The sequence below is a fragment of the Sabethes cyaneus genome, chromosome 2 (assembly GCF_943734655.1).
Source record: "Sabethes cyaneus chromosome 2, idSabCyanKW18_F2, whole genome shotgun sequence".
NCBI lineage: Eukaryota > Metazoa > Arthropoda > Insecta > Diptera > Culicidae > Sabethes > Sabethes cyaneus.
In genome coordinates, this window is record NC_071354.1 from 237,417,005 (window position 1) to 237,440,150 (window position 23,146).

The 23,146-nt window shown below is 38.1% G+C and overlaps 1 protein-coding gene across 1 annotated transcript in view; it reads left to right on the top strand.

Annotated features, from left to right (window-relative positions):
- LOC128738932 (E3 ubiquitin-protein ligase AMFR-like) overlaps positions 1-22,655 on the top strand; it is a 118,287-nt gene extending 95,632 nt beyond the window's left edge. Inside the window, exons 7-10 of the mRNA XM_053834426.1 lie at positions 13,330-13,420; positions 20,360-20,705; positions 20,763-21,620; positions 21,677-22,655. Coding sequence (XP_053690401.1) covers positions 13,330-13,420; positions 20,360-20,705; positions 20,763-21,620; positions 21,677-21,995 — 1,614 coding nt within the window. The 3' untranslated portion in view covers positions 21,996-22,655. The remainder of the gene's footprint in view (positions 1-13,329; positions 13,421-20,359; positions 20,706-20,762; positions 21,621-21,676) is intronic.
- The last annotated feature ends 491 nt before the right edge of the window (positions 22,656-23,146 follow it).

Here is a 23,146-nt window from a genome sequence, read left to right on the forward strand (position 1 = left end):
CACTGGACAGTTAGGTGGATTCGCCTCCTTCGGTACAATATGGACTCCATTAGCATCATACCATTCCAAAACATCTGGATGCCAAATCAGGCCAAAACAGCGCGGGTACATCATGGTTGTGTAGGAACTGTAACAATCTTTTCTGCAGGCATTCTTCACAGTATATTTCCTTTCCCGTAGTGATGAAATTTTTGCTTGCTCGACCACAGCTGCATATGACCTACCATACTAAATATTTTTTGGGGAACTTAGCTTTCTCCTTTGTCCTAAAATGCTCTGTAACGCCATTCCGTTCCATGGCAGTGTAAAAAGGCATACCAGGAAGCTGTTTAAAGTCTTCTAGGACATCGTCCATTATAACGCATGGAAACTTCGTTAAATATTCGCGATAAAGCTTACGAGCGCATGTTTTGGCCGTCGTATTTTGTTTATCATTACGGTTTGGCACAGTCCTCACCTTGAAAGATTTCATGCCTTGTCATTGCTTAGAAGTGTGCACGATTGTTGGCGACATTTTTATTTTACGAGCAATGGTACGTACAGAAAAATCTGGTCTCCTCCGTAATATTTGTTTTACCTTCGCATCCTTGTGGTGGTTCCTCAAATCCGTTTTTGTTTCACTTCCCTTTTTTTGTAGCTGTTATCAAGCGAGTATCGAACGATTTTAAAACACTGTGAACAATGCTTGGAGGAAATCCAAGCTTTTTGGGAAGTTTTCTTAACACAATTGCTTTTCGCACCTGCTCTTCTTTCGACGCCATTTTTCGCTGAGCGCTTGTAATATAAACAAGTGTTATATTTTCAGAAAGAACAGACATACGTCTACTACTCTGCAAAATATTTCACTCATTGTTAATGTATTTCCGAAGCTGTGTGTGTTTAGGGGCATCCAAATTTTGTCGAGAACAAACCTTATAACGGAATGTAACAGAACACAAGGAGAATATCTAAAGCAAAGATATAAAAATGACAACATATAGAAATGACAACATGTAAAAATGATACAAATAATATAAAAAGATGCAAATATGAAAAGAGGCGAACCAACCGCAGGATAAAATCCTCTATAATAAAGAATAAAAAAATATATCTCTAAAATGAACGGAAAATGACGGGAGAATAATCGAAAACTGATCAAACATAATTGGAAAATGGTCGAAAAATGATCTGAAAATGATCGGAAAATAATTTTATTAAAAACAAAAGCGATAGAAAATGATCGTAAAACGATCGCAAAATAATCGAAAAATGATAGGAGAATGATCGCAAAGTGACCGAAAAATGTTTGGAAAATTATCGGAAAATGAGAAAAAAAATGATCGGCAAATGGCTAGAAAATAATCGGAAGATAAACGAAAAATGATAAAAAAATGGCAAAACGATCGGAAAATATCAATCAATAAGGCCATTACAAATATTTAAAAAAGTTTTTGTCCCTCCGGTGTTGGGCCACTGAAGGGGGGGGCGAAAAAAAAAACAAAGAGAATTTTTTAATCGAGTAAAAAAAATGGATTTTAGACATTTTTACTTAAAGTTTAAACGTGAAAACCAAATCTATTCTTGCTTTTAATAAATACGTTGTTATTTTTCATGAAAAAATCTTCGAACAAAAAGTCAAAAACGATAGAAATTTTTTTTGGTCGAGTTTCGGAAATTCCACTGCTTGAACTTCTATTTCTATTTCGTGCTAGAAGCGTTAACTCAACTCGTACACTCATTTTTCAAGTTTTTCAGGCTGTAGAGCCCACAGACAATTGATTTTATAAAAAAAAATTAACTCATATCCTACAAATTATTTTTTTGCTCCCCGATTTTTCAAGCCAATTTCCAAGGGGGGGGGGGTGCCAAAAAGTTTGAAAATGATTTGCAATGGCCTAATCAAATAGTTATAAAATGATCATAAAACGATCAGAAAAATGGAAAAATGATTAGAAAATGATCGTACATTGATTGAAAAATTATCAAAGATTTTCAAAAAATGATCGATAAAGATGATCGGAAAGATTAGTAAATGGAAAAATGATAAAAAACGATTGTAAAATTATCGCAAAACGATCAAAAATGATCGGAAAAATTAACATATGATCGAATAATATTCGGAAAATGACCGGAAAATAATTAGAAAATCGTAAAACAATCGTAAAACGATCGTAGAATGATCGGAAACGATCGAAAAAAGTTGGGAAAACAGTCAGTAAATGATTGGAGAATGATCGGAAAGTAATTTGAAAATGATCGGAAAATGCTTAGAAAATATTCGGAAAATGATCGGAAAATAATTGCAACTTGCTCTGAAAATGATTTGAGAATCATCGGAAAATGATCGGATAACGATGATGAATGGTGAAGATGATGTACAAAAAGGACAGAAAAATAATACAGGAATGTTTCAAAAATGTTACGGAAATGACACAAAAAGTTGATGAAAATGTAGCAGAATATAACGGAATGTAACAGAATTCAGCAGAATATCTAAAGCAAAGATATAAAAATGACAACATATAAAAATGATACAAATAATATAAAAAGATGCAAATATGAAAAGAGGCGAGCCAGCCGCAGGATGAAATCCTCTATAATCTACCTATAAAAAAGGATTTCTGTCTGCCTGTCTGTCTGTCTGTCTGTCCGTATGCTCCTTATAGAATCGAAAACTACTGAACCGATCGGCGTGAAAATTTGCATATAGGGGTTTTTGGGGCCAAGGAAGGTTCTTATGATGGTTAGATACCTCTCCTCCCACTAAGAGGGGGGCTCCCATACAAATGAAACACGAATTTCTGCATAACTCGAGAACTAATCAAGCAAATGAAACAAAATTTGGCATTTGGGAGCAAGATTTTTTTTGATGGTGAATTAGGACCCCTCTCCTTTTTAGGAGGAGGGGCTCCCATACCTATTAAATACAAATTTCCTCATAACTCGAGAACTAATCAAGCAAATGGAAGCAAATTTGGCATATGGGAGTTTTCGGAGGCAAATTTTTTTTCTATGATGAACTAGGACCCCTCCCTACTTTAGGAGGGGGGCTCCTATACAAATGAAATACAATTTTCCTTATAACTCGAGAATCAATCAACCAAATGGAACTTAATTTGGCGTGTGGGGGTTTTTGGAGGCAAGAATTTTTTCTATGATGAATTAGGACCCCTCCCCACTTTAGGAGGGGGGAGGCTCCTATACAAATTTCCGCATAACTCGAGAACTAATCAAGCAAATGGAACCAAATTTGGCATATGGGAGTTTTCGGAGGCAAATTTTTTTTCTATGATGAATTAGGAACCCCTCCTAATATTATATTTTTGTAATGTTACCGCAGTGAAGTTTTATGTAGCAATGTTTCTCCAGTTCTTAAAACTACACCATTGGTCTCATCAAAAGCTGTTTTTACATTGAAATGGTAAAATCAATAAGCAAACCATTTTTGGTATCATCGTCTTTAGACATTATTCTTCTTTGTCGATATACTTCACAGCCGGTTATTAGAGTAGAGGACAATAACAGGACTATTGCAACGCCTAGCGTGCCCAAAGGTGGAGCGCCACCATTAAACTAGTATCGTACCTCGAAGCTAACTGGACTGTGTTGGCGATCCTGCCAGGAGAAATGGTAAAACTGAGTGGGTATTAAAGTAAGGGAGTGTCGTCGTGGTTAGGCCACGTTTTGGAATTCGCCCATAACTTTCGTTTCAAAAGGAATTTTGGAAATCTAAATACATCGTTGCAAAGGTCTAAGAATAAGGTATATTTCCGCAACGTTTTGAACTGATTGCTTGAAAAATAAAAAAGTTATAGGCATTTACGTGAAGACAAAAAATGTTGTCATAGTCGCGCCATGTTGTCCAGGTTGGGCCACCGCAGAAAATCTTAGACATACGTATTGAAATTCTATATAGAGACATGAAAAGAATGAATTTCGTGAACAACGGCTCATATAGGTGCAAATACTCTATTTTTTATTACATTATTGCGAAATTTTGGCGATCTTGTAAAATCAATATTGCTACAATTGCCTTTTCCGAAGTGTACAACTACAATGAAAAAAACTACAAAAATCTAGGTTTTTATCGTATTAATTTTGCTTTATTTCATCACATTTTACGTGACTGACATTCTCTAGCGATTATTGCGCTTCTGCGCTTAAAATTATGGTGGCCCAACCATGACTACTCAAGTGGCCCGACCTTTACAAATAGCACTTTTCTAGTATTTCATTTTAGCCTTCCCAAACACCTTACTGGAGGGGATTTTTCTATAGTCCTCGTGTGCAGCACAACACACTTCATACATTTTCAAAATTTATCTCGATAATTGCATTTCATGAATCATTTCTTGAAGAAAAGTTCATTGCGCCTAGAAAACTTTTTTTGTAAGATTTAGTCACTGAATTCAGTACGGGTGTTTTGAATACACCTTTGAAACTCACAATATTGTGAAAAGTTAGCTATCACAGTAAGAAGTTTTACAATGGTTGTATCATAGATATCATGAGTTACTAAAACTGTAAAATCGCGATGGCCCGACCATAACAGTGGTCCGACGATAACGGCAATACTCTACTGATTGTGGGTATCAAATTTTAATTTAGTTAATGCAGTTATTGTATTATCGGAACGATTGATTTAGAATACAGAATCATAAAATACACCACTCACCATAATCGAATAAGAAAGCAACTCTGAAGAGTACGCCGGATGACTCTGTTGAAAGTATTGAAAAATCGAAGGATGATTGAAGCTCCGTTCGAAGAAAATTCTGAAGTTTAAAGATGTCAAGACCAAACATACAATGTAAATTTCTATGTTTTCCAATGTTTAGAATTTAGTTTAAATTATTCGATAATATTCTGCTTAGTAATTTTTTTCTTTCCCATGCTTTGAAAGAACAACGGTGAATATTAATATCATTCGTTATAGGACAGAAAGAGCAGGATTTAAAATGAATTATCTTTTAATCTAGACACAAAAACGGCTGCAACTATAGAAGATTGACATTCGATTAGCTATCTGATTGGCGCTGCGAAGCGCGTTAGCTGTAATTCCAAGGATTGATCGGCTCGAAACAGAAGCGCAGCTTGCATGACACGACGACACACACACGGACCGTCAACCGACCGACCGACCGCTCTAGGCTGCCCGCAGGCCAGGTTTACCGCCGAATCTAATCGACGGAATGGAATACTTTAATTATTCCAATCACGCAACATTTCGTCAATTCATGTCGCCCGAGTGCGGTGTGTAGCATTGCGTGCTTGCGGCCACCTTAACGAATATCCCCCCACCCCCTCCCAGCCACTCGTCTTCCACCCAAAATACCCCCTGACGCGGATATCAACTCCGCCAGTACGACTGATGGTCAAAGTCGTAATATTTTGCTGCATGATTTGAATAAATGGAAGTCGAACAGTTTATGGAATGACGAATGTACACCGCAAATGGTTGTTTGTTTGTTTTTTGCTAACGGGCTTAGGCATTGACATATTCTTCATGCTACTTATTAAAATACTAGTTCAATTGCGAATTTCGCATTGAATAATAAGATAGAAATCTTTCTCAAACAATAAAAAAAATTTTGAACAACATTTTCGAATACTTAAAATAAATCATCATGAACATTTTCATTCCTGCACTGTAATCGCTCCAATGATAGGAATGACTCTGGCGAAGGTAAGTCGGCAGCCAATTACCCGATGAAGTCAGTCGTGAAGGCTGTGTGGCAGATTATAAAATAAAGAAAAGACAGCATTTCTTCCGACATGCACAGCACACGTACCAACAAACCGTGCATTACACATCGTACACAGAGAGCTAGCTCTTTGGAGGCTTCCGGTTGTGCTGTTGGGCCAAATGGCCGAGACCGGTCGCTTGTGTCGCGGTCGGTAACCAAAGCAGAGGTCACCGCGCCGCAATGAGAGTTTACGTTTTAGCAGGGACAGCAGCAGCAGCAGTAGTAGCGGAATTGCCTTGAACTTTTGCGAGACGGGAAAAAGGAAGAAAAGCATTTTTCACACACGCGACGGCGGGCGGTGACGGTAATGGTGGTGCCTGCCTGGGGGTCGGCGGGTCAGTCTTTCTTTCTTTCTTTCTTATTTTCCGCCACTAACTTTAGAGGTCGGTTGGACATTAAGCATCGCAACATGATTGGCATGTTCTCGACTCGAGAAAAGGTCGACCGGGATGCAGTGAGGAGAGCGATAAAAAAAATGTGCACCACGGTGAAATGAGGGTCGACGCTGGAATTATTTTCGCGCATATTACCTACACTACCTACAATCAGCCGCGTAAGATCGTTCTGATTCCGGTTGACTCAATGCAGAGCGGAGTGCAAAAAATGGGGCCAAGGTGATTTTGGTTCGGTCCCTTGAAGGTGCATTGCATGAGATGCATGATATATTTGAAAAATGATTTTGAATATGTAATTGGATTTTCTTCCGCAATTATGTACTTCATGTTTGTATTGTGGTAATGACAAACCCTCTTCAGAATACATACTTCCATTGCAAATTGTCCTTTTCTAAAGATAGTCGCTTGTATTTGCTAACAAAAGTTGGCTGCAGCGCAAGAGAGCTTAACCTTGGTTTGAACTGCATTTGAACTGATAAGCTGAAGATGAGGTAGAATCGAATCAGTAACCGGAAACTTTTCAGGAGTGTGGAATAAAACTTCCATCTGAATGAGAATCGATATTTATTTAGTGATAGTGACACTTTTGCATGATCAACTGCAGGGAAATTTTTTAGCTAAGTGATTCAGGGCACAACGACTATATGCCGTTAGTGTTGCCATTATTTTACTGATTAAAACTAACCCCAATACAATCCTAAAAAAATTAGAGCATTTTTGCAGCATCCCGAATAACCACAAAAACAATAACAGATTGAGAAATTGCTTGTATTTTATGCCAACGTTTCGGTCTCGGATTGGAACCTTTTTAGGGTTTTAAAATATATCTTTTATTTGTTAATTTTGAACTGTAATATATTTTACTTATCACAAAAGTATTAGCCAATTAGGTTGAAAACACCGGACTGACGGGAGTAATTGGATTTAAAATAAAAGTTTAAATTTTACTACAAATTAGAGTTGAAACTGAATTTCGAACCGGACTTGACATAGACTTAAAATTAGACTTAAATTTAGAGTAATTTGCAATGGAACTAGACAAGAAATCGGGCTTGAAACAGCATTTGAAGTTTTGATTTGAATTGGACTTAATTTTTTTTTTTGTTTTTGAAAATGGATATGAATTTTGGATTTGAAATTAGTATTCCAATTGTTACTTAAAGTTAAGCTTGAACCTAAAATTAGGTCTAAAATTAGGCTTGAAATTACGCCTAAAACCGGACATGCTATTGGACTGGAAATTGTGCTTGGTATTGCACATTTAAATTAAACTTGGATTTGAACTAGAAATTTTACTTCAAACCAGACAAGGACACGAAACTAAACGTATTACCTCTTTTCTGTTTCGTTTTCTTGTTTTTTTGGTCTCAATTTCCCACCGGTTTTCCTCTTTTTCTTTCGTGTCCGTTTTCTATTCCATGTTTCACTTGTTTTTCGTATTCTGACTGTTTTGTTCTCTTTTTCCCTTTTCGTCTTTTTCTAAACCCTTTTGGTATTTTCGTCTTTTTTAAACTCCTTTTAACTTCTTTTATTCTCGTTTTTTGTTGTCGTCTGTTCCGTTTGTCTTCTTTTTGTTGTGTCGTTTTTCTTTTTTTCTGTCACGAATAAGCTGTTGGCTCCTGTTTTAGCCTTTCCTCTTCGGTTCATGTTTCTCGCTTTTTATTCCAGTTTTCAAACTTGGGCCTCCTTGTTTCTTCCATTTTTCTTTGTGTGCTGGAGCCTTTTTACTTATTTTCATTTCTGATTTTCCTTATCTTTTTCACTAGTTTTTCGTTATTTTCTTTCCATATTCCGATTTTTTCTTCTCGTTTTCTTTACAGGTTTACAGGTTTCGTCTTTGGTCTGTTTTCATTCTCGTTTAGGTCCGTTTCGTTTTTCATCATATTTTCTTTTCTTCTTTTTTGTCTCATTTTCTTCTTTTTTTTTGTTTTTATGTCTCTTTTCCAACATTCATTTTTTTTTTGTTTTTATGTTCCGTTTTTCCTTTTTTTCTGATTTCGTTTCTCAATTGAATATCCCGTTGGACTTTTTTTCCGTTTTCTTCGTTTTATTGGCTTTCTTTTTTTTCTTTCTTACTATTTTTCTTTTCCCTTTCGGTTTCTCTTGTCTTCTATTCCAAATTCCTTTTCTTGACTCGTTTTCCTTCTTGCTCGCTTTAGTTTTTCTTCTTTTCGCTGTTCTTCTGTTATCTCTTTTTCTCTTCTTTTTTGGTCAAGTTTCTTCACCCTCTCCCTTTGCACTGATTGCCGTTGGTACTGTTCTTCGGTTTTTTCTTCCGTTTAACATCGTTATCAAGCCCGGCTATTCTCTTTTTACGTCTCGTTTTTTCGTGGTCAATTTTCGTCTGTCCCGTTTCAGCTTTTTTCTTTTTTTTCGGTCCAGTTTTCGTTTCTTCCCCATTCGGATTTTAAACTTTTATCGCCAACTGCTTTAACTCCTGTTTTTCTTTAAAGTTTTTATGTTTTGCTTTTCCGTTTTATCCCTGTTATCATCCGTTTCAATTTTTTCAAAGTTTTTTTTTCTTTTGCTGTTCTCGTTTCTTCATTATCCTGCTCCCGTACTTTTTCCTTTCCTATTAAATTTTTCTCCTCTTTTGTTCAGTTTGTCGTAATTTTTTTCTAGATTCCTTCGTTTTTGATGGTTTTTCTTCTTTTTTCTAGTCTCCTGTTTTAACTTTCCCATGTTTTGCTGCTTTTACATCCCCCACTATTTTGGCCTATTATTTTCCTCGTTTCTTTCATAAAATTTTTTTCTCGCTCTTTCTCCGTTTTCTTTTCCTTCATTGCCTGTTCCTTGTTTTTGTCCTTTTCCTAAGTCCTGAATTATCTCTGTTCCGTTTTTCTTTGTTTTCTAGGATGTTTTTCTTGAAGAAAGAACATTGGAAAAATTGGCCTGAAAATGAAGAAATAGGATGAAAAATGAAAAGTGGTAAAACGAAAAAAATGAACTAGAAGGAAAAGCGAGGACACTTTACAGCAAAAGATTAAGAACCGTAGAGACAAGAAAAAAAATGAAATAACATAAAGAAAACGAAGAACGAGAAAAGATAAGGATAAACTGGACAGAAAAAAATAAAAACGGGTCAAACAAGAATGAAAACGGGACAGAAAAGGAAAAACAATAAAAAGGAATGTTCTCTGAAAACGCTGAAACGTTTCTCTATTGAAAACGAAAGATATGAAGGATAGAACGAAAAAGAAAAACAACGTGACAGAAAACGATGAAAAGAAGGACCAAACAAGAGGAAGAACGAAACAAGTGAAAACGAAAAGGAGGTAAAAAGCGAAAAAGTCGAGCAAAGGAAATTCAGCACTCGGGAATTGGTCGCAAAATGGGACAGGCAACGAAGGTGAGTAGAGGGCAGAAAAAAGGAAAATTGAAATGGAATCCGAAGTCTTTTTGGAAGTTTGCAATTGATCAAATAAATGAATCTGGGTTTCTTCGCTGGAGCTCCGACCCATAAACAATTAGCTTTGCCTATAAATTTATAGGCCTTTTTGGAGGAGCTTTTAACACTGGATCAAATTGGATCTACTCTACTCTTCTTTACTCTACTCTACCCTACTCCTATACCTATACCTACTCCTACTCCTACTCCTACTCCTACTCCTACTCCTACTCCTACTCCTACTCCTACTCCTACTCCTACTCCTACTCCTACTCCTACTCCTACTCCTACTCCTACTCCTACTCCTACTCCTACTCTTACTCCTACTCCTACTCATGGCATTGAGGATATTTCGACTCATAGGGTACGCCTAAAAGGAAATTTGACTTCACGTTTGTTCATTTCCACTTAACATATTACTCACCTTCTGTGTCTCTTTTTTATATATTACAGTCTTCGGTAACAATCAGGAGTGGTTTAAAATGGGCCAACCATTTTATCTGCCAAAAATCCAAATAAAGCAATAGCTTAAACTAGTAAAACTGCTTCATAATCCATTAAAGCGATCTTTTCGAATGATCGTACAAAACCACTTTATTTACCAATGCGTATCAAACCATTTCATTCAACTATGATCTGACATGGATCAGGCCTTTTCATCTAACTATGGTCGTACCGAACCATATAATTCATTCCACAATGATCGTACCTAACCATTTTATTTATCAATGGTCGTAGCTAACCATTTCAGCCATCTATGGTCGTACCGAACCATACACTTTATTTCACAATGATTTGGTTTTAGTCACCGCGTTTTTATGTGCATGACTGCATGTATTCAAATTGATTTCGATCGGTTGAAATATTAAACTTTGTTGATTACGTTTCGATAAGGGAAGTTAAAGAAGCCACCCAGCGGCTGAAGAACAACAAAGGAGCGGGAAAGGATGGATGGAAAGGAGCAGAACTTATTAAAATGAGTCCGGACAAGTTGGTTAAACTGGATTGGGAGAACTACCGAGCGACCACTATCCTGAATGCCGCCTATAACGAGCTGTCCCAAGTATTGGCTAATAGCCAATAGATTTGTGGGAAATTATCAGAACGGCTTCATGGAGGGTCGGTCTACAGCGGATTAAATCTTCACCCTGCGGCAAATCCTCCAGTGCGGTGAATTCAGAATCCCACGTACCTGATATGATAGTGTAAGAGCCCTACAAAATTCTAGACGAAAACGGCTTCCCGGGTAAGCTTACTAGACTTATCATGGTTACGATGGATGGGATCCAGTGCTGTGTGAAAATCTCGGATGGATTGTCGGACCCAATCGAATCTCGCAGGGAACTTCGACAAGGAGATAGTCTTTCCTGCCTGCTATTCAACATTGCGCTTGAAGGTGTTATAAGACGAGTGCCAATAGAAATGTGGGGCACGATTTTCAATAAAACCAGTCAATTTATATGCTATTTAGACCAGTTATCCTCTACGCTACGGTAACGAAAGGTGGACACTGCTAGAGGAGGACCTACGAGTACTCGGAGTTTTCCCACGGCAGATGCTAAGAACCATCTCTGGCGGCATGCAAGAGAACGATGTATGGAGGCGAAGAATGAATCACGAGCTCGAGCGTCTCAACGGCGAACCCAATATTCAGAAAGTGAGTAAAGCTGAACGGATACGTTGGGCAGGACATGTTGCTAGAATACCGGATAACTATCCTGCAAAAATGGTTTTCGAATCGAATCCGGTAGGAATAAAACGAAGAGAGGAATAGCGAGCGCAGTGGTACGACCAGGTAGAACGGGATCTTGCGAACACTGGGTGCCCGCGAAACTGGAGACCAGCTGCCATGGACCGAATTAGATGGAGGAATTATGCTACGCAGGCCTTGTCAGAAGACGTGTGCTCAATTGAGTAAGTAAGTCAGTGATTACGTTTCGGCTTACTGTTTGCGTTTCGTTCGACCATCATCAGATATTTACTTTATTCAACAACGGTCGTACCGAATCATTTCATGCATCTATGGTCGTACCGAACAAGCAATGATTGTACCGAATCATTTCAGTTTATGGCCCCATAGAACCCATTTTGGTTACCATGGGTGAGTGAATGGGTCAACAGATATCAAAACTATTGTGGGATTGCGAAAACCAGCACCTGATTGTGTTCGCGTAGTTCACAATTTCCGCGTCTACAGGGCCTTCCTTCATGTCTGTTTTCCATAGTGCCACTCGCTCGCTGCTGCCACCGCTCTCGGGTGGTTTGGTCCCACCAAAAGTTGAGCTGAAAAGAAGTTACTTCTTACCTTGCTTATTTCGCAGCTGTTTTAGTAGACTCACTCGGCAGTTTAAATGGGTGTTATTCTTTTGCCTTTTCCTCCTAAATATTTTCAATGTTTTCTTTTAGTGTATTGTATGTGTAGCTGATAGTCGTATGTACCTGGGAAGTAAAACGATCGCATGGAAATGGAGGTGGAATTTTACCTCAAAAATTTTGGTTAATTTTTGTCAACGTAGCACTTTTTCACCCGCGGTTCCGGTTTTCTTGGGCAATTCTTTCATGTAAACCTGAACAACGAATCTGATTAATTCTGCTAAAATAGGAACTATCCTTTCAGGATCGCCATTTGTGCGAAATCCGTATTACAGCCACAAAGAATCGCCTAAGTCTTACTTGTTAACCAGCCGCAGACGACTGACTGTAATCAGCAACGCTGGTTGTTGAACGCGGTCGGAATCTACGTCAAGAAGGACTGCAAACGGCCTCCTGGGCTAGCGTTTTTATACGATATCCGGAAGAGGAAACAGCTTGAAGCTGGTAGTGCGAATTCTGTCAACTGGAAGATTAGTCGAATTTTTCTATTACTCAAACTAATTAAGCTTTAAAAAGAAAAAGAATTTGATTTTTTAGCGAAAATTTAATCAACCAACACTCGGTTTAACGAAGTTTTGATCATAACCTTATCATCTTGATTTATATCAAGATCACGGTTGCCGGGTTATCATCGCTTGTCGAAAATCACTGTTATTTATATACGAATCTAAATGAGCAAAAATCTATTTATAAAGCACAGTTTTAATTTCCATAAGCACCAATTAATCAAGGGATTTGATAACACCACGAGACTTACAAGGCTTCGAAGACAGAGATCGAACTGTTCGTGCGCGCATGTAGAGGTTAAAATCCACCATGAACCTCAAAGGGCACACGTCTCACGTTAGGTTTCCGTGTGTCGAACGACCATCTAAACTGAATATTTTACTATCTAGCTTCGTTAGGTATTTAAATCGGAAGTATGAATTCCGATCCTTGCAGGGTATCTAATTCGAGTGTGTTCGTTCAAAACATTCAGACGTTTCGATCGAAAAATTGCCCGTAAATTATTTCACTTCGGACGTATGTTTTGGAATACGAAATTCACTGTAACGGACGTCACCGCAAATTCGAATGTAAATGAATCGTCTAACAGAACAGAACCAGTTACCTGCCACAAATTAGTTACTAACCGGTTGGGACGCGATAAACGAACCTAAAACAATAACGTCACCGTTCACCTCTAGCTACAGGAGAAGCCACTACTAAGTGTTGCATTATTCAGTAGCTCCAGTAGCGGGTTTGCTTGGAATCCAACCAACTAACCGGCCGGCTGCTAAGCCGGAATATAATTGTTCCAAACCAGTCATGTGTTACACTTGACCGCTGCGGCCTTCGATTACTCATGTAGCAACTAGTTTGCCGTAGTCTGACGATTTTTTTATGATTTAGTTTAAATTAGTACGTATCTAAATGGTCTGTTTATTCTTTTTTTCTTTCGTTTCAGTGTGTCCTGCTCTCGATACGAACCCTACACGTGCTGATCCGCTATGCAATGTTCCTATACGATATGCGCCAGGGAGGAATAAGCCATGAATGTAAGTAAATTCAAACTTGTACCAAACGAAATGTGTGCGATTATCTCCTTTTACGGTTGAAATGCCTAAATCGGAGATTTACCTTCCCCATCCGAGGCGTTTCGCTAATTACACAGCAAACAGGAGGCGCCACTTGTCAGCCGGTGGATTAATTAGCGCGCAGCGCTTAGTCGGTGGCGATCACCGAATCCATCAACAATCAACCAGCAATGCAATGGTACAATAAACGAGGGGAGAGCGAGAGCGGATGAGTGCGATTAGTCATGCCGAATTACTATCACCGTCTCGTCTCGCCCTGATCGCCGTCGTACCGTGCATGACACTAGCGTGCCCAGAAATTAACAAAAGGTGGGGCACCCGAGCTTTTAGAAGAAACTTTTGACTTGACGAAAAGCGAGTAATCATAGGATGGTGAATCTGTTATTACTTATCATAAAAATAGCGACCGATTAGGTAGAAAACTCCAGACTAACGGGAGTAATTGGATTTAAACTAAAAGTTTAAATTTCACTACAAATTAGAGTTGAAATTGAATTTTGAATCGGACTTGACATAGACCATTAAATTAGACATGAATTTGGGTTAATTTGGGCTAGAAGTTTTACTTCATATTGTACTGGAAATTTGGTCTTAAAATTGGGTTTAAAATTGGACTTAAATTTAGAGTAATTTGCACTGGAACTAGATAAGAAATCGGGCCCAAAACAGCATTTAAAGCTTTGATTTTAATTTAAATTTTGATTTTTTTTTTGAAATTGAATATAAATTAAAATTGGAATTGGATTTGAAATTAGTACCTATTCTAATTGTTACTTAAACTTAAACTTGAACCTAACATTAGGTTTCAATTCGATTTGAATGTCCGAGCGCAATGGACATGCAATTGGACTGCAAATTGAGCTTGGCATTGAACATTAAATTAAACATGGATTTAAACTAGAAGTTTTACTTCAAACCAGATATGGACACGAAGCTAAATATAAAGTTTTACTTAAAATTAGGTTTACCTCTTTTCTGTTTCGTTTAGTTGGTTCTAGATCTCAGTTTTCCGCCGTTTTTCCTCTTTTTCTTTCATTTTTTTTTCTCTACGTTCTCTTTTTCATTGTTTCGTTTTTCTTTGTTTCCTGTTCGCTTTTTTCTTATTTTCAGTCGTGTTTTTCTGGTTTTCTTTCACGTATTCCGACTTTTTAGTTCTCTTACTCTCTTTGTTTTCGTTTCCAGTTTTCGTCTTTTTTTAACTTATTTTAGGCAATTACAAATATTTAAAAAAAGTTTTTGTCCCTCCGGTGTTGGGCCACTGAAGGGGTGGGGGGAGGCTTGGCGAAAAAAAAACAAAGAATTTTTTAATCGAGCAAAAAAAATGGATTTTAGGTATTTTTACTTAAAGTTTAAACGCGAAAACCAAATCTATTCTTGCTTTTAATATATACGTTATTATTTTTCATGCAAAAATCTACGAAAAACAGATAGAAACGAAAGAATAATTTTTTGGTCGATTTTCGGAAATTCCGCTGTTTGAATTCTCATTTCTATTTCGTGCTAGAAGTGTTAACTCAACTCATACACTCATTTTTCGATTTTCCAGGCTATAGAGCCGACAGACAACTGATTTTATAAAAAAAATTAACACGTGTCCTACAAATTATTTTTCTGCCCCTCGATTCGTCAGGCCAATTTCCAAGGAAGGGGGGTGACAAAAACGTTTCTCATTTTGTCTTTTCATTATCGTTTCTCATTTTGTCTGTTCCGTTTTTCCTCTTTCTAATGTCTTGCTTTTCTTTTTATCACGGTTATTCTATTGGTGGCCTCCGTTTTCCCCTTTCCTCTTCGGTTCCTGTTTTTATTTCCCGGTCTTTTACTTGAATTTTTCCTATTTTCCTTTTCATAATCTTCTGTATCATTTTCAGATTTTTTATCCCATTTTACTCCTTTTACTCTGTTCCATTTTTCCTTTTTCTTCCGTTTCTAACTCCCGTTCTTCCTGTCTCGTTTTTTGTCATGTTTTGTCTGTCGCGTTTTGATTTTTTCTTTTTTTCGGTCCCAGTTTTCATCTCTTTTGTATTCCACTTTAACTATCACTTTTCAACTCCTTTTCTTTTCTCTTTTCCTGGTTTTCTTTTCTGGGGTATACCCCATTTGCCTCATTTGGCTTTCTGTTTTCAGTATTGTCTCGATTTTTTACCCCCTTTTTCTGTTCTCGTTTCTCCGTTATCCTACTCCCGTATTTTCTCCTTTACTTTTCTGCCTTCTCTATTACGTTTTTCCCTTATTTTGTTCCTTTTCTCCTCATTCTCTTTCTCTATTCCTTCATTTTCTTTATAGTTTTTTCTACTTATGCCTAGTTCCTCTCTTCCGTTTTCCTTTTTCTTCAACCCGATTTTCTTTTTCTCTGTTCCATTTTTGCCCTAGTTTTCTTTTCATATCCCTTTTGGTCTATTTTCTCATTTTCCTTTTATCCGTTTTTTTTCTTTGTTGCCTATTCCGTTTTTCGCCCTTTTCCTGAGTCCTGAATTTCCTCTGTTCCATTTTTTGTTTTGTGTTTTCCGCTTTTCTTCGTTTTCAGGCCCATGTCTTAATTGTAGTTCTGTTTTTCCTCGCGTTTTTCACTCGTTTCATTCTTTTTTCTGTCACGTTTATTCTGCTGCTGGCTCCCTCTTTTGCCCTTTCTCTTTAGTTCATGTTTTCCGCTTTTTCATTTCCCGTTTTTCTCCTTTTTATGTTTCGTTTTTCCTATCTGTCTTTTCTTCTATTTCTGTCCCATTTTCCCATTTCCGATCTTTCTTCTCTCCCTCAATTCCTCCATCGGTTTTCTTTCTTTTTCCTCCCACTATTCTTTGTTGCTCGAATGGTTTCTCTTGCTGGTTTCTGTTCCGTATTCATTTTTTTGTCTCGTTTTCCCTCTCATATAGTAGTTTTTCTTATATTCGCTGTTTTCTCTTTCTCAATTCGATTTTTCTTCATTTCCTGTCCCATGTTTTCGCTTTTTTTCTTTATTCTGGTTTTTAATGTTTCATTTTCCGTCTTTTTCTTCCGTTTTACCTCGTTTTCAGGCCCGTTTATTGTGTTTTTATGTCTCGTTTAAAGCATTTCGGTCCCAAGTACAGACTTTTTCCCTCCAGTTTTCATATCTTTTCTGTCCCGCTTTTAAAATGCTATCGCTTACTCTTCTTTGACTCTTTTTCGTCTTTTCCGTTTTATCCTCCATCCTTCTCCATTCATTCCATTCTTCACGTTTCTCCATTATCCTGCTCCCATCCCCTCCTTTTTCTTCCAGTTGCGTCCTCGTTTTCTTCCTTGTTTCTTTCGTTTTCCTTAACGTTTTTTTCTCTAGTTTTTCTTTTTCGTTTTACCTTTTTCTTCTCTGTTTTCTTCCATTTCACCTTTTCCTTAGTCAGCTTTTTTTGCTTTTACTCCAAGCTTTGCTCAAGTTCTCTCTATGATCTCCACTTTTTTGTCCCATTTGTCCCCATTCCCGAGTCCTGAATTCTTTCTGTTCAATTTTTGATCGCTTTGATCTAAAAAGGCCCATTTTCCTCTGTTCTTTCTCGCCTTATTGTCATTCTCTCTTTCGCTTTTCGGTCCCTGTTTGCATCTTTTTTTTCGGTTTTAAACTCTTTTTCTATTCTGTTTTTCCTTTTCTATCACGCTTTATTTTTCTCTTTCTTTCAACCCTTCATGTTCTCCGTTTTCATTTTCCTCTCCATTTTTTTCTTTCTCTTATCTCGTTTTTCTATTATCCTGCTCCCGTATTTTTTTCCTTTTCATTTCTTCATTTTTATCCAAGGTTTTCCCATTGATCTGTCTAGTTTGTTTCCATTTTCGTTCTTGTTTCTTTCGTTCTTTTATTGTTTTTTTTGCTTTTAACTAGTTTTTCTTTTCCGTTCTATTTTTTTATTTCCCTTTTTTTGTGACAAAAAAAAGTAAAAAAGAAAACAGGACTTTTTTCTTTAGTCCTGTTTTCTTTTTTTCTTTTTTTGTCCCAATTTCTACCACATTTTCTTCATCGTGTTCCTTCTTTTCTCTCGGTTTGCTTCGTTTTACCTTTTTTTTTCTCCCCTGTTTTGCTTAATTCTTTAGTTTATTTTTTGGTTTTGTCCCATTTTCCCCTCTTTTGCCCAATCCCGTTATATCCCGTTTCCCATTTTCCTCTATCGGTTTTCTTTTTGTTTTTATCCACTCTTTCTTCATTTCATTTCTCCTCGTTGCCTCCCTTTCTCCCTTTTTCGGAGTCCTGAATTTCCTCTGTTCCGTTTTTTCTTCGTTTTCAGATCCATTTTTCCTCTCTTCCTTCTCATTTTCATTTTGTTATTCTACGTCCCATTTTGAATTTTTCGGTCCAGGTTTCCGTCTTTTTTCGCTAGCTCCTTTCCTATTCCGTTTTTCATTTTCGTCTGTTCCGTTCTTCCTTTTATTATGTCCTGCTCTTCATCCTTTTCTGCTACGTTCTGCTTGGCTTTTCCTTTTTATCGACGTCTTCCGGTTTCTGTTTTTTCTCTCCATTTTTTATACTTTCCATTCTTTTCTCTTGTTTTTTCTCCTTTTCTTTTTCCATGCTCGCGCAGTATCTACTTTTCTTCTTTTTCTATTCTGTTTTTTCTCCTTTTTATCCAGTTTTCCTCATTTTCTCGTTTTTCCCTCTTTTCTTAGGTTTTATTCTACCGTTTTGCTATTTTCTTTTCTGCACATTTACGTTTTGCCTTTTCCCGAGTCCTGAATTTTATCTGTTCCATTTTTTTCTTGTTCCTTCTTTCTGGTTTCGAGTTTTTCGATCCAGGTTTTCGTTTTTTTGCATTTTTTAACTCCTTTTTCATCCTAATTTTCGTTTTCCTCTGTTTCACTTGCGCTATCCTGATTTTCATCATGACTGTTTTTCTTTTTCATCAATTGTTTTTCTTCCTTTTCTGTTTAGTTTTTCCTTGGTTTCTTTCTTGTTCCCGTTTTTTCTTGTCTTTGCTTCGTTTTTTCACTAGTTTTACTCTTCCGGTATACCTTTTTCTTTAGTTCCTTTTTCTTTTCTTCTGTTCGATTTTCCCGTTTTTTGCCTAAGTTTATATCCCCTTTAACCTATTTTTCTATTCTCCATTTTCATCGATACTTTTATACTCTGTTGCATGTTCGTTTTTTGCCATCTTCCTAAGTTATTTTTCTTCTAAGTATATTTCTTCGTTTTCTAGTCAATTTTTCCTCTGTTCCTTCTGGTTTTGTTTTGTCATTTTCTGTTCCGTTTCAATTTTTTCGGTCCCAATTTTCGACTATTTTCGCTTTTTAACTCCCTTTTTCTACCTTTCTTCGTTTTTCAACTTTCTTTCTCCCTTTTATTCTATGTCCTGCTTTTCATTTTTGACTGTCACGTTCTTTTTTGCTTTTCATTTTTATTCTTTATGTCTTCCATTTCCGGTATTTTTTTATTTTTTCCTTCCCGTTTATCCTCTTTTTCTGTACTCGTTTCTCCAATATTATGCTCCCGTAGTTTTTTACTTTTCTTTTCTTTTTTTTCTCTCCCGGTTTTTCACCTTTTTGTTCAAATTATCCTTAGTTTCTTTCTCGTTTTTCGTTTTCTTTATGCTATTTCCTTTTTTTTCTCTCATTTTGCTTCTTCCTTCTTCATTTCCGTTCTTCATCTTTGGCTGTAAAGTGTCCTCGTTCTTTGCCTCGTTTTCCCTCTTTTTCTCTCCCATTTTTGTCGTTACCGTTTGTCGCCTGTTTGCTGGGTCTTGAATTCCCTTCTTTCCTTCATTTTGACTTTTTTGGTTCCGGGTTTCCTCTTTTGTCGCTTTTTAACTCCTTTTCTGTTCCGTTTTTCGTATTTGTCTGTTCCGTTCTCCTTCTTTTTATGTTCTGCTTTGCATCCTTTCTGCAACGCTCAGTTTTTTCGTTCTATCCTCTATGTCTTTCGTTTTAAATTTTTTTTCTTCTGTCCCGTTTTTACTTTTTTTTGTTCGTTTCTCCATTTTTCTACTCACGTATTTTCTCTATTTCTTTTCCACCTTTTCTCTTATTTTTTGAGCCGTTCAGTCTGCTTTCCTCCACAGATTATCCTTAGTTTCGTTCTCGTTCTTCTTTTGCTTTATGTTTCCTTCGTAGCTCTGATTTTTGTTATTTGTCTTGTTTTTTTCTTCCTTTTCACGCTCATTTTTACACTGTTCCTGCTCGTTCCTTATCATTTTCTGTCCAGTTTCAACTTTTTCGGTCCCGGGGTTCGTCTCTTATTATGTCCAGATGACCTTTTCTGTCACGTTCTGTTTGCATTCGTTTTATACATTATGTCTTTTCTTTTCATTTTCGTTCCCGTTTTTTTCCTTTTTCTATTCTCGTTTCTCCTTTTCCCACTTCCGTATTATCCTCCTTTCTGTTCCTTTTTTCTCTTTCTCTGTCCAGTTCTTTCTCATTTTTTGTTCAATTTACCCTTAATTTCTTTTTCACTTTTTTTATTTGTGATTATTTCCTTCTTTAACCTCATTTTTTCACCCATCACTTCCGCTCTTCATCTTTTGGTGTAAAGTGTCCTCGGTTTCTGACTCGTTTTCCCTCATTTTTACTCTTCTTTTTTTATTATGTCCCATTTTTTTATGTTCCCTTTCCATTCTGTCATGCTTTTTTCTTCCGTATTTTTCGTGCCCGATATTATTTGCTTCTCTCTTGCCTTTTACCTCTTTTTCTATTCTATTTCTATCTATATTTATTTATTAGAAACTATACTTAAAATTTAATTAATTTAATGTAATTTGGACTTGAAACTGGATTCACTTCTCGCAAAAGTCGCAGCCGATTAAATTAAACGTGCCTCGGTGTGCCCCAGCCTGGGTACGCCCCGGTGGACTGCCATGCCGTTGTAAATTTGTCGAAACGCCAGCCCGTTTAATGGAGCTTTAAAATTCAGGCGTACACCGATTTCGCACCGCTAATTAATTAATCGCTTCTCGGTGTTGATCGTTTCAGCGATTTCGTGGGATAAACGCGGTCCTGTGGCTTACTATATTGAGCTGTGCTTCGAGGTGGCTGCCTTGATCGTCGACTTCGGCCATCATCTGCATATGCTGCTGTGGAGCAACATCTTCCTGTCGATGGCCAGTCTGGTGATTATCATGCAGCTGCGCTACCTGATTAACGAAATCAAACGAAAGATCAAGAAGCACCGCAACTATTTATGGGTTTTGAACCACATGGAGAAGAGCTACCCGCTGGCGACTTCCGACGATCTGAAGCAGAATTCCGATAACTGTGCGATCTGCTGGGAGAAGATGGAAACCGCCCGCAAGTTGCCATGTTCGCATTTGTTTCACAAGTAAGTTTAGAGGACCTGTTTTCTTCAAAACAACGTCTAAAGCACTTTTATTTTTAGCTCCTGTCTTCAATCGTGGCTCGAGCAAGATACCAGCTGTCCGACGTGCCGGCTAGGGCTGAGCGTTCACCAGAACAACGTCAATCTGCTGCCGAATGAAATCCGTATCGACGATACGGAACCGGCCGGCCGAACAGCGAACAACCACTTTTTCCATTTCAACGGTTCCCGGTACGTCTCCTGGCTGCCGAACTTCTCCGTCGAGGTGACCCACATAAACTCTGTCCTGCGAAACGAACCGAGCCCGCGGGAAACGGCCGCAGCTAATCATACCTCTCAAATCCGAAACATGGCTCGTCACGTGCAGGAAATGTTCCCGCACTTTCCACTGTCGACACTGATAGCCGACCTGCAGATTTCCCGCTCGATCGAGGTCACGATCGATAACATTCTCGAGGGACGTCTGCAGGTGCCGGCGCGTTTTCAAGAGTTTGACGATCTGTTGGACGATGATTCGACCGTGAACACCGCATCCAGTACCCCGAACCTTTCCAGCAACGACAGTGGTAGTATTATAAGCAATAGCACCAGCTTCAACAGTACGCCGGTCGAGGGCGTTGCGGACTTTCCTGCCATATCGTCCAGCACAGCGCAGTACTACGTCAATGACGTGAATGGTGAGCTCGGCTCGGGTGCCCACTACGAGTCGACTGCGTCGACGCTTTCCTCGACCGGGAGCAACAGCAGCGGTTACGAGGTCGAACGGAGTACCAACATTTTCGGCAACTTCGACCATTTGCTGCGCGACGAAAGCTTCGACGACGTTCCGCTGGGGGATCGCTTTTCCAAGAGTTCGGAGGAACGGGAGCGCATCCTGCAGCGACGGAAGGAACAGTTGCTCGCCATGGCGAGAAGAAAGTGAGTATTTTCTGAATTTGTTTTTGGTATGAAAGTCATTTTCCCCATTTTCCCAGGTATTTTGAGAAAAACAAATCCGACCTAAACCAGTCCCCCGCCGGGGGCAGACACTACAGCCAGGGTGATGCCGTCCGGCATCGTAACAAGAGCTGCATGGAAGAGAACGATCCCTCCTTGCCGGCGCAGCATTCATCTCAGCATTCGTCCATGTCATCTTCGTCGTCGCTAGCGGCGGAGATCGTCCCGGTTGCGTCCTCCTTTTCCTGCTCCTCCTCCTCCTCGGTGCCATATTCGTCCTCCCCGGTGCGAGCTCCGAGCGGAGGAGGACCGGCGACGACAACCAGTGAACAACCGTTTCAACAGTGGCCAAATTAACTAACAAAAAGAAAAGAAAAACAAGACAAGAGTAACTCAACTTTTTGCAACTCTAAAAAGAAACAATAATTGTGATCATTATCGAGTAGAGAAAGCTGTCAAACAAAACAAAACAAGCAAGAAAAAAACACAAACATTAACAAAAATGCAAGCAAAGGGCGTAAATCAACAGTATCAACTTAGTGAATTAAATCTATAATAAACAGACAACAAGAAAGAAAAAAAAACAGATAAATTTTAGCAACGTTGACTCGGAGAGTTAACACATCTCTTTGAGACAACAACAGAACAGAACAATTATTCTTAGGTTAAGTGTGAACAAATAAAGAAAAAAAACAAACGGTAGCGCCCGAGCTGAGCAGTGTGCTTCGGTGTGCGAATTAATATTGCGCGAACACAGCGGAAGTTGAACACCCAACAGCGGAAGTTGAAGAAAAAAAAACTATGAAACAAATGATGATAAGAACACTGAACTGCAAGCGTTGTGATGTTATTTATTTATTTACTACTACTATTACTACCTACATATATATTAATAGTAATGCGAGAACTAGTGAACTTCAGGCAAAACGTATTTTAACGTCGGTGGACAATGAAACAATATGGCGAGAGGAACTGAAACGCGAGAAGAAACAAAGTCCTTAGAGTATGTATAATAAAACCAGAAACAGTAAGTTGTTAGATTTCGTTTCTCAGCGTTGAAGGATCCGGTCTTGTGATAATCACCAGCCCTTTGGAACTGAAATCAGGTTTAAATATCAGAAACCCAAGCCTTTAACAGAAATAGTCAACCGAACTATATAAAAGAATACCAAACGGCTCTAGCGGGGAGACTCGAGCGAAAAGTAGCAGACATCCAACCCAAAATTTCCCAGGATGAAAGGAGAACCCGAAATACACAACGCAGAAGCTGTAATGTGGAAAATCGTCAGGACATGTGGATCAGTCGGGGAACAAATTTGTTGAGCTATTAGTCGAACTATAAAAATATATCTATTATAATTTCAGGTTGGTCCAAAAACAATTCATAAAAATTCGTCGAATATCATCATTCATCGAATAAGATCTGCCTTTTACAAATTAAAAGGATTTCACTGGCAGCCCATTTACCTCTATAGTTCGAGCATTTTAACATCTGAGATTAGATCGAA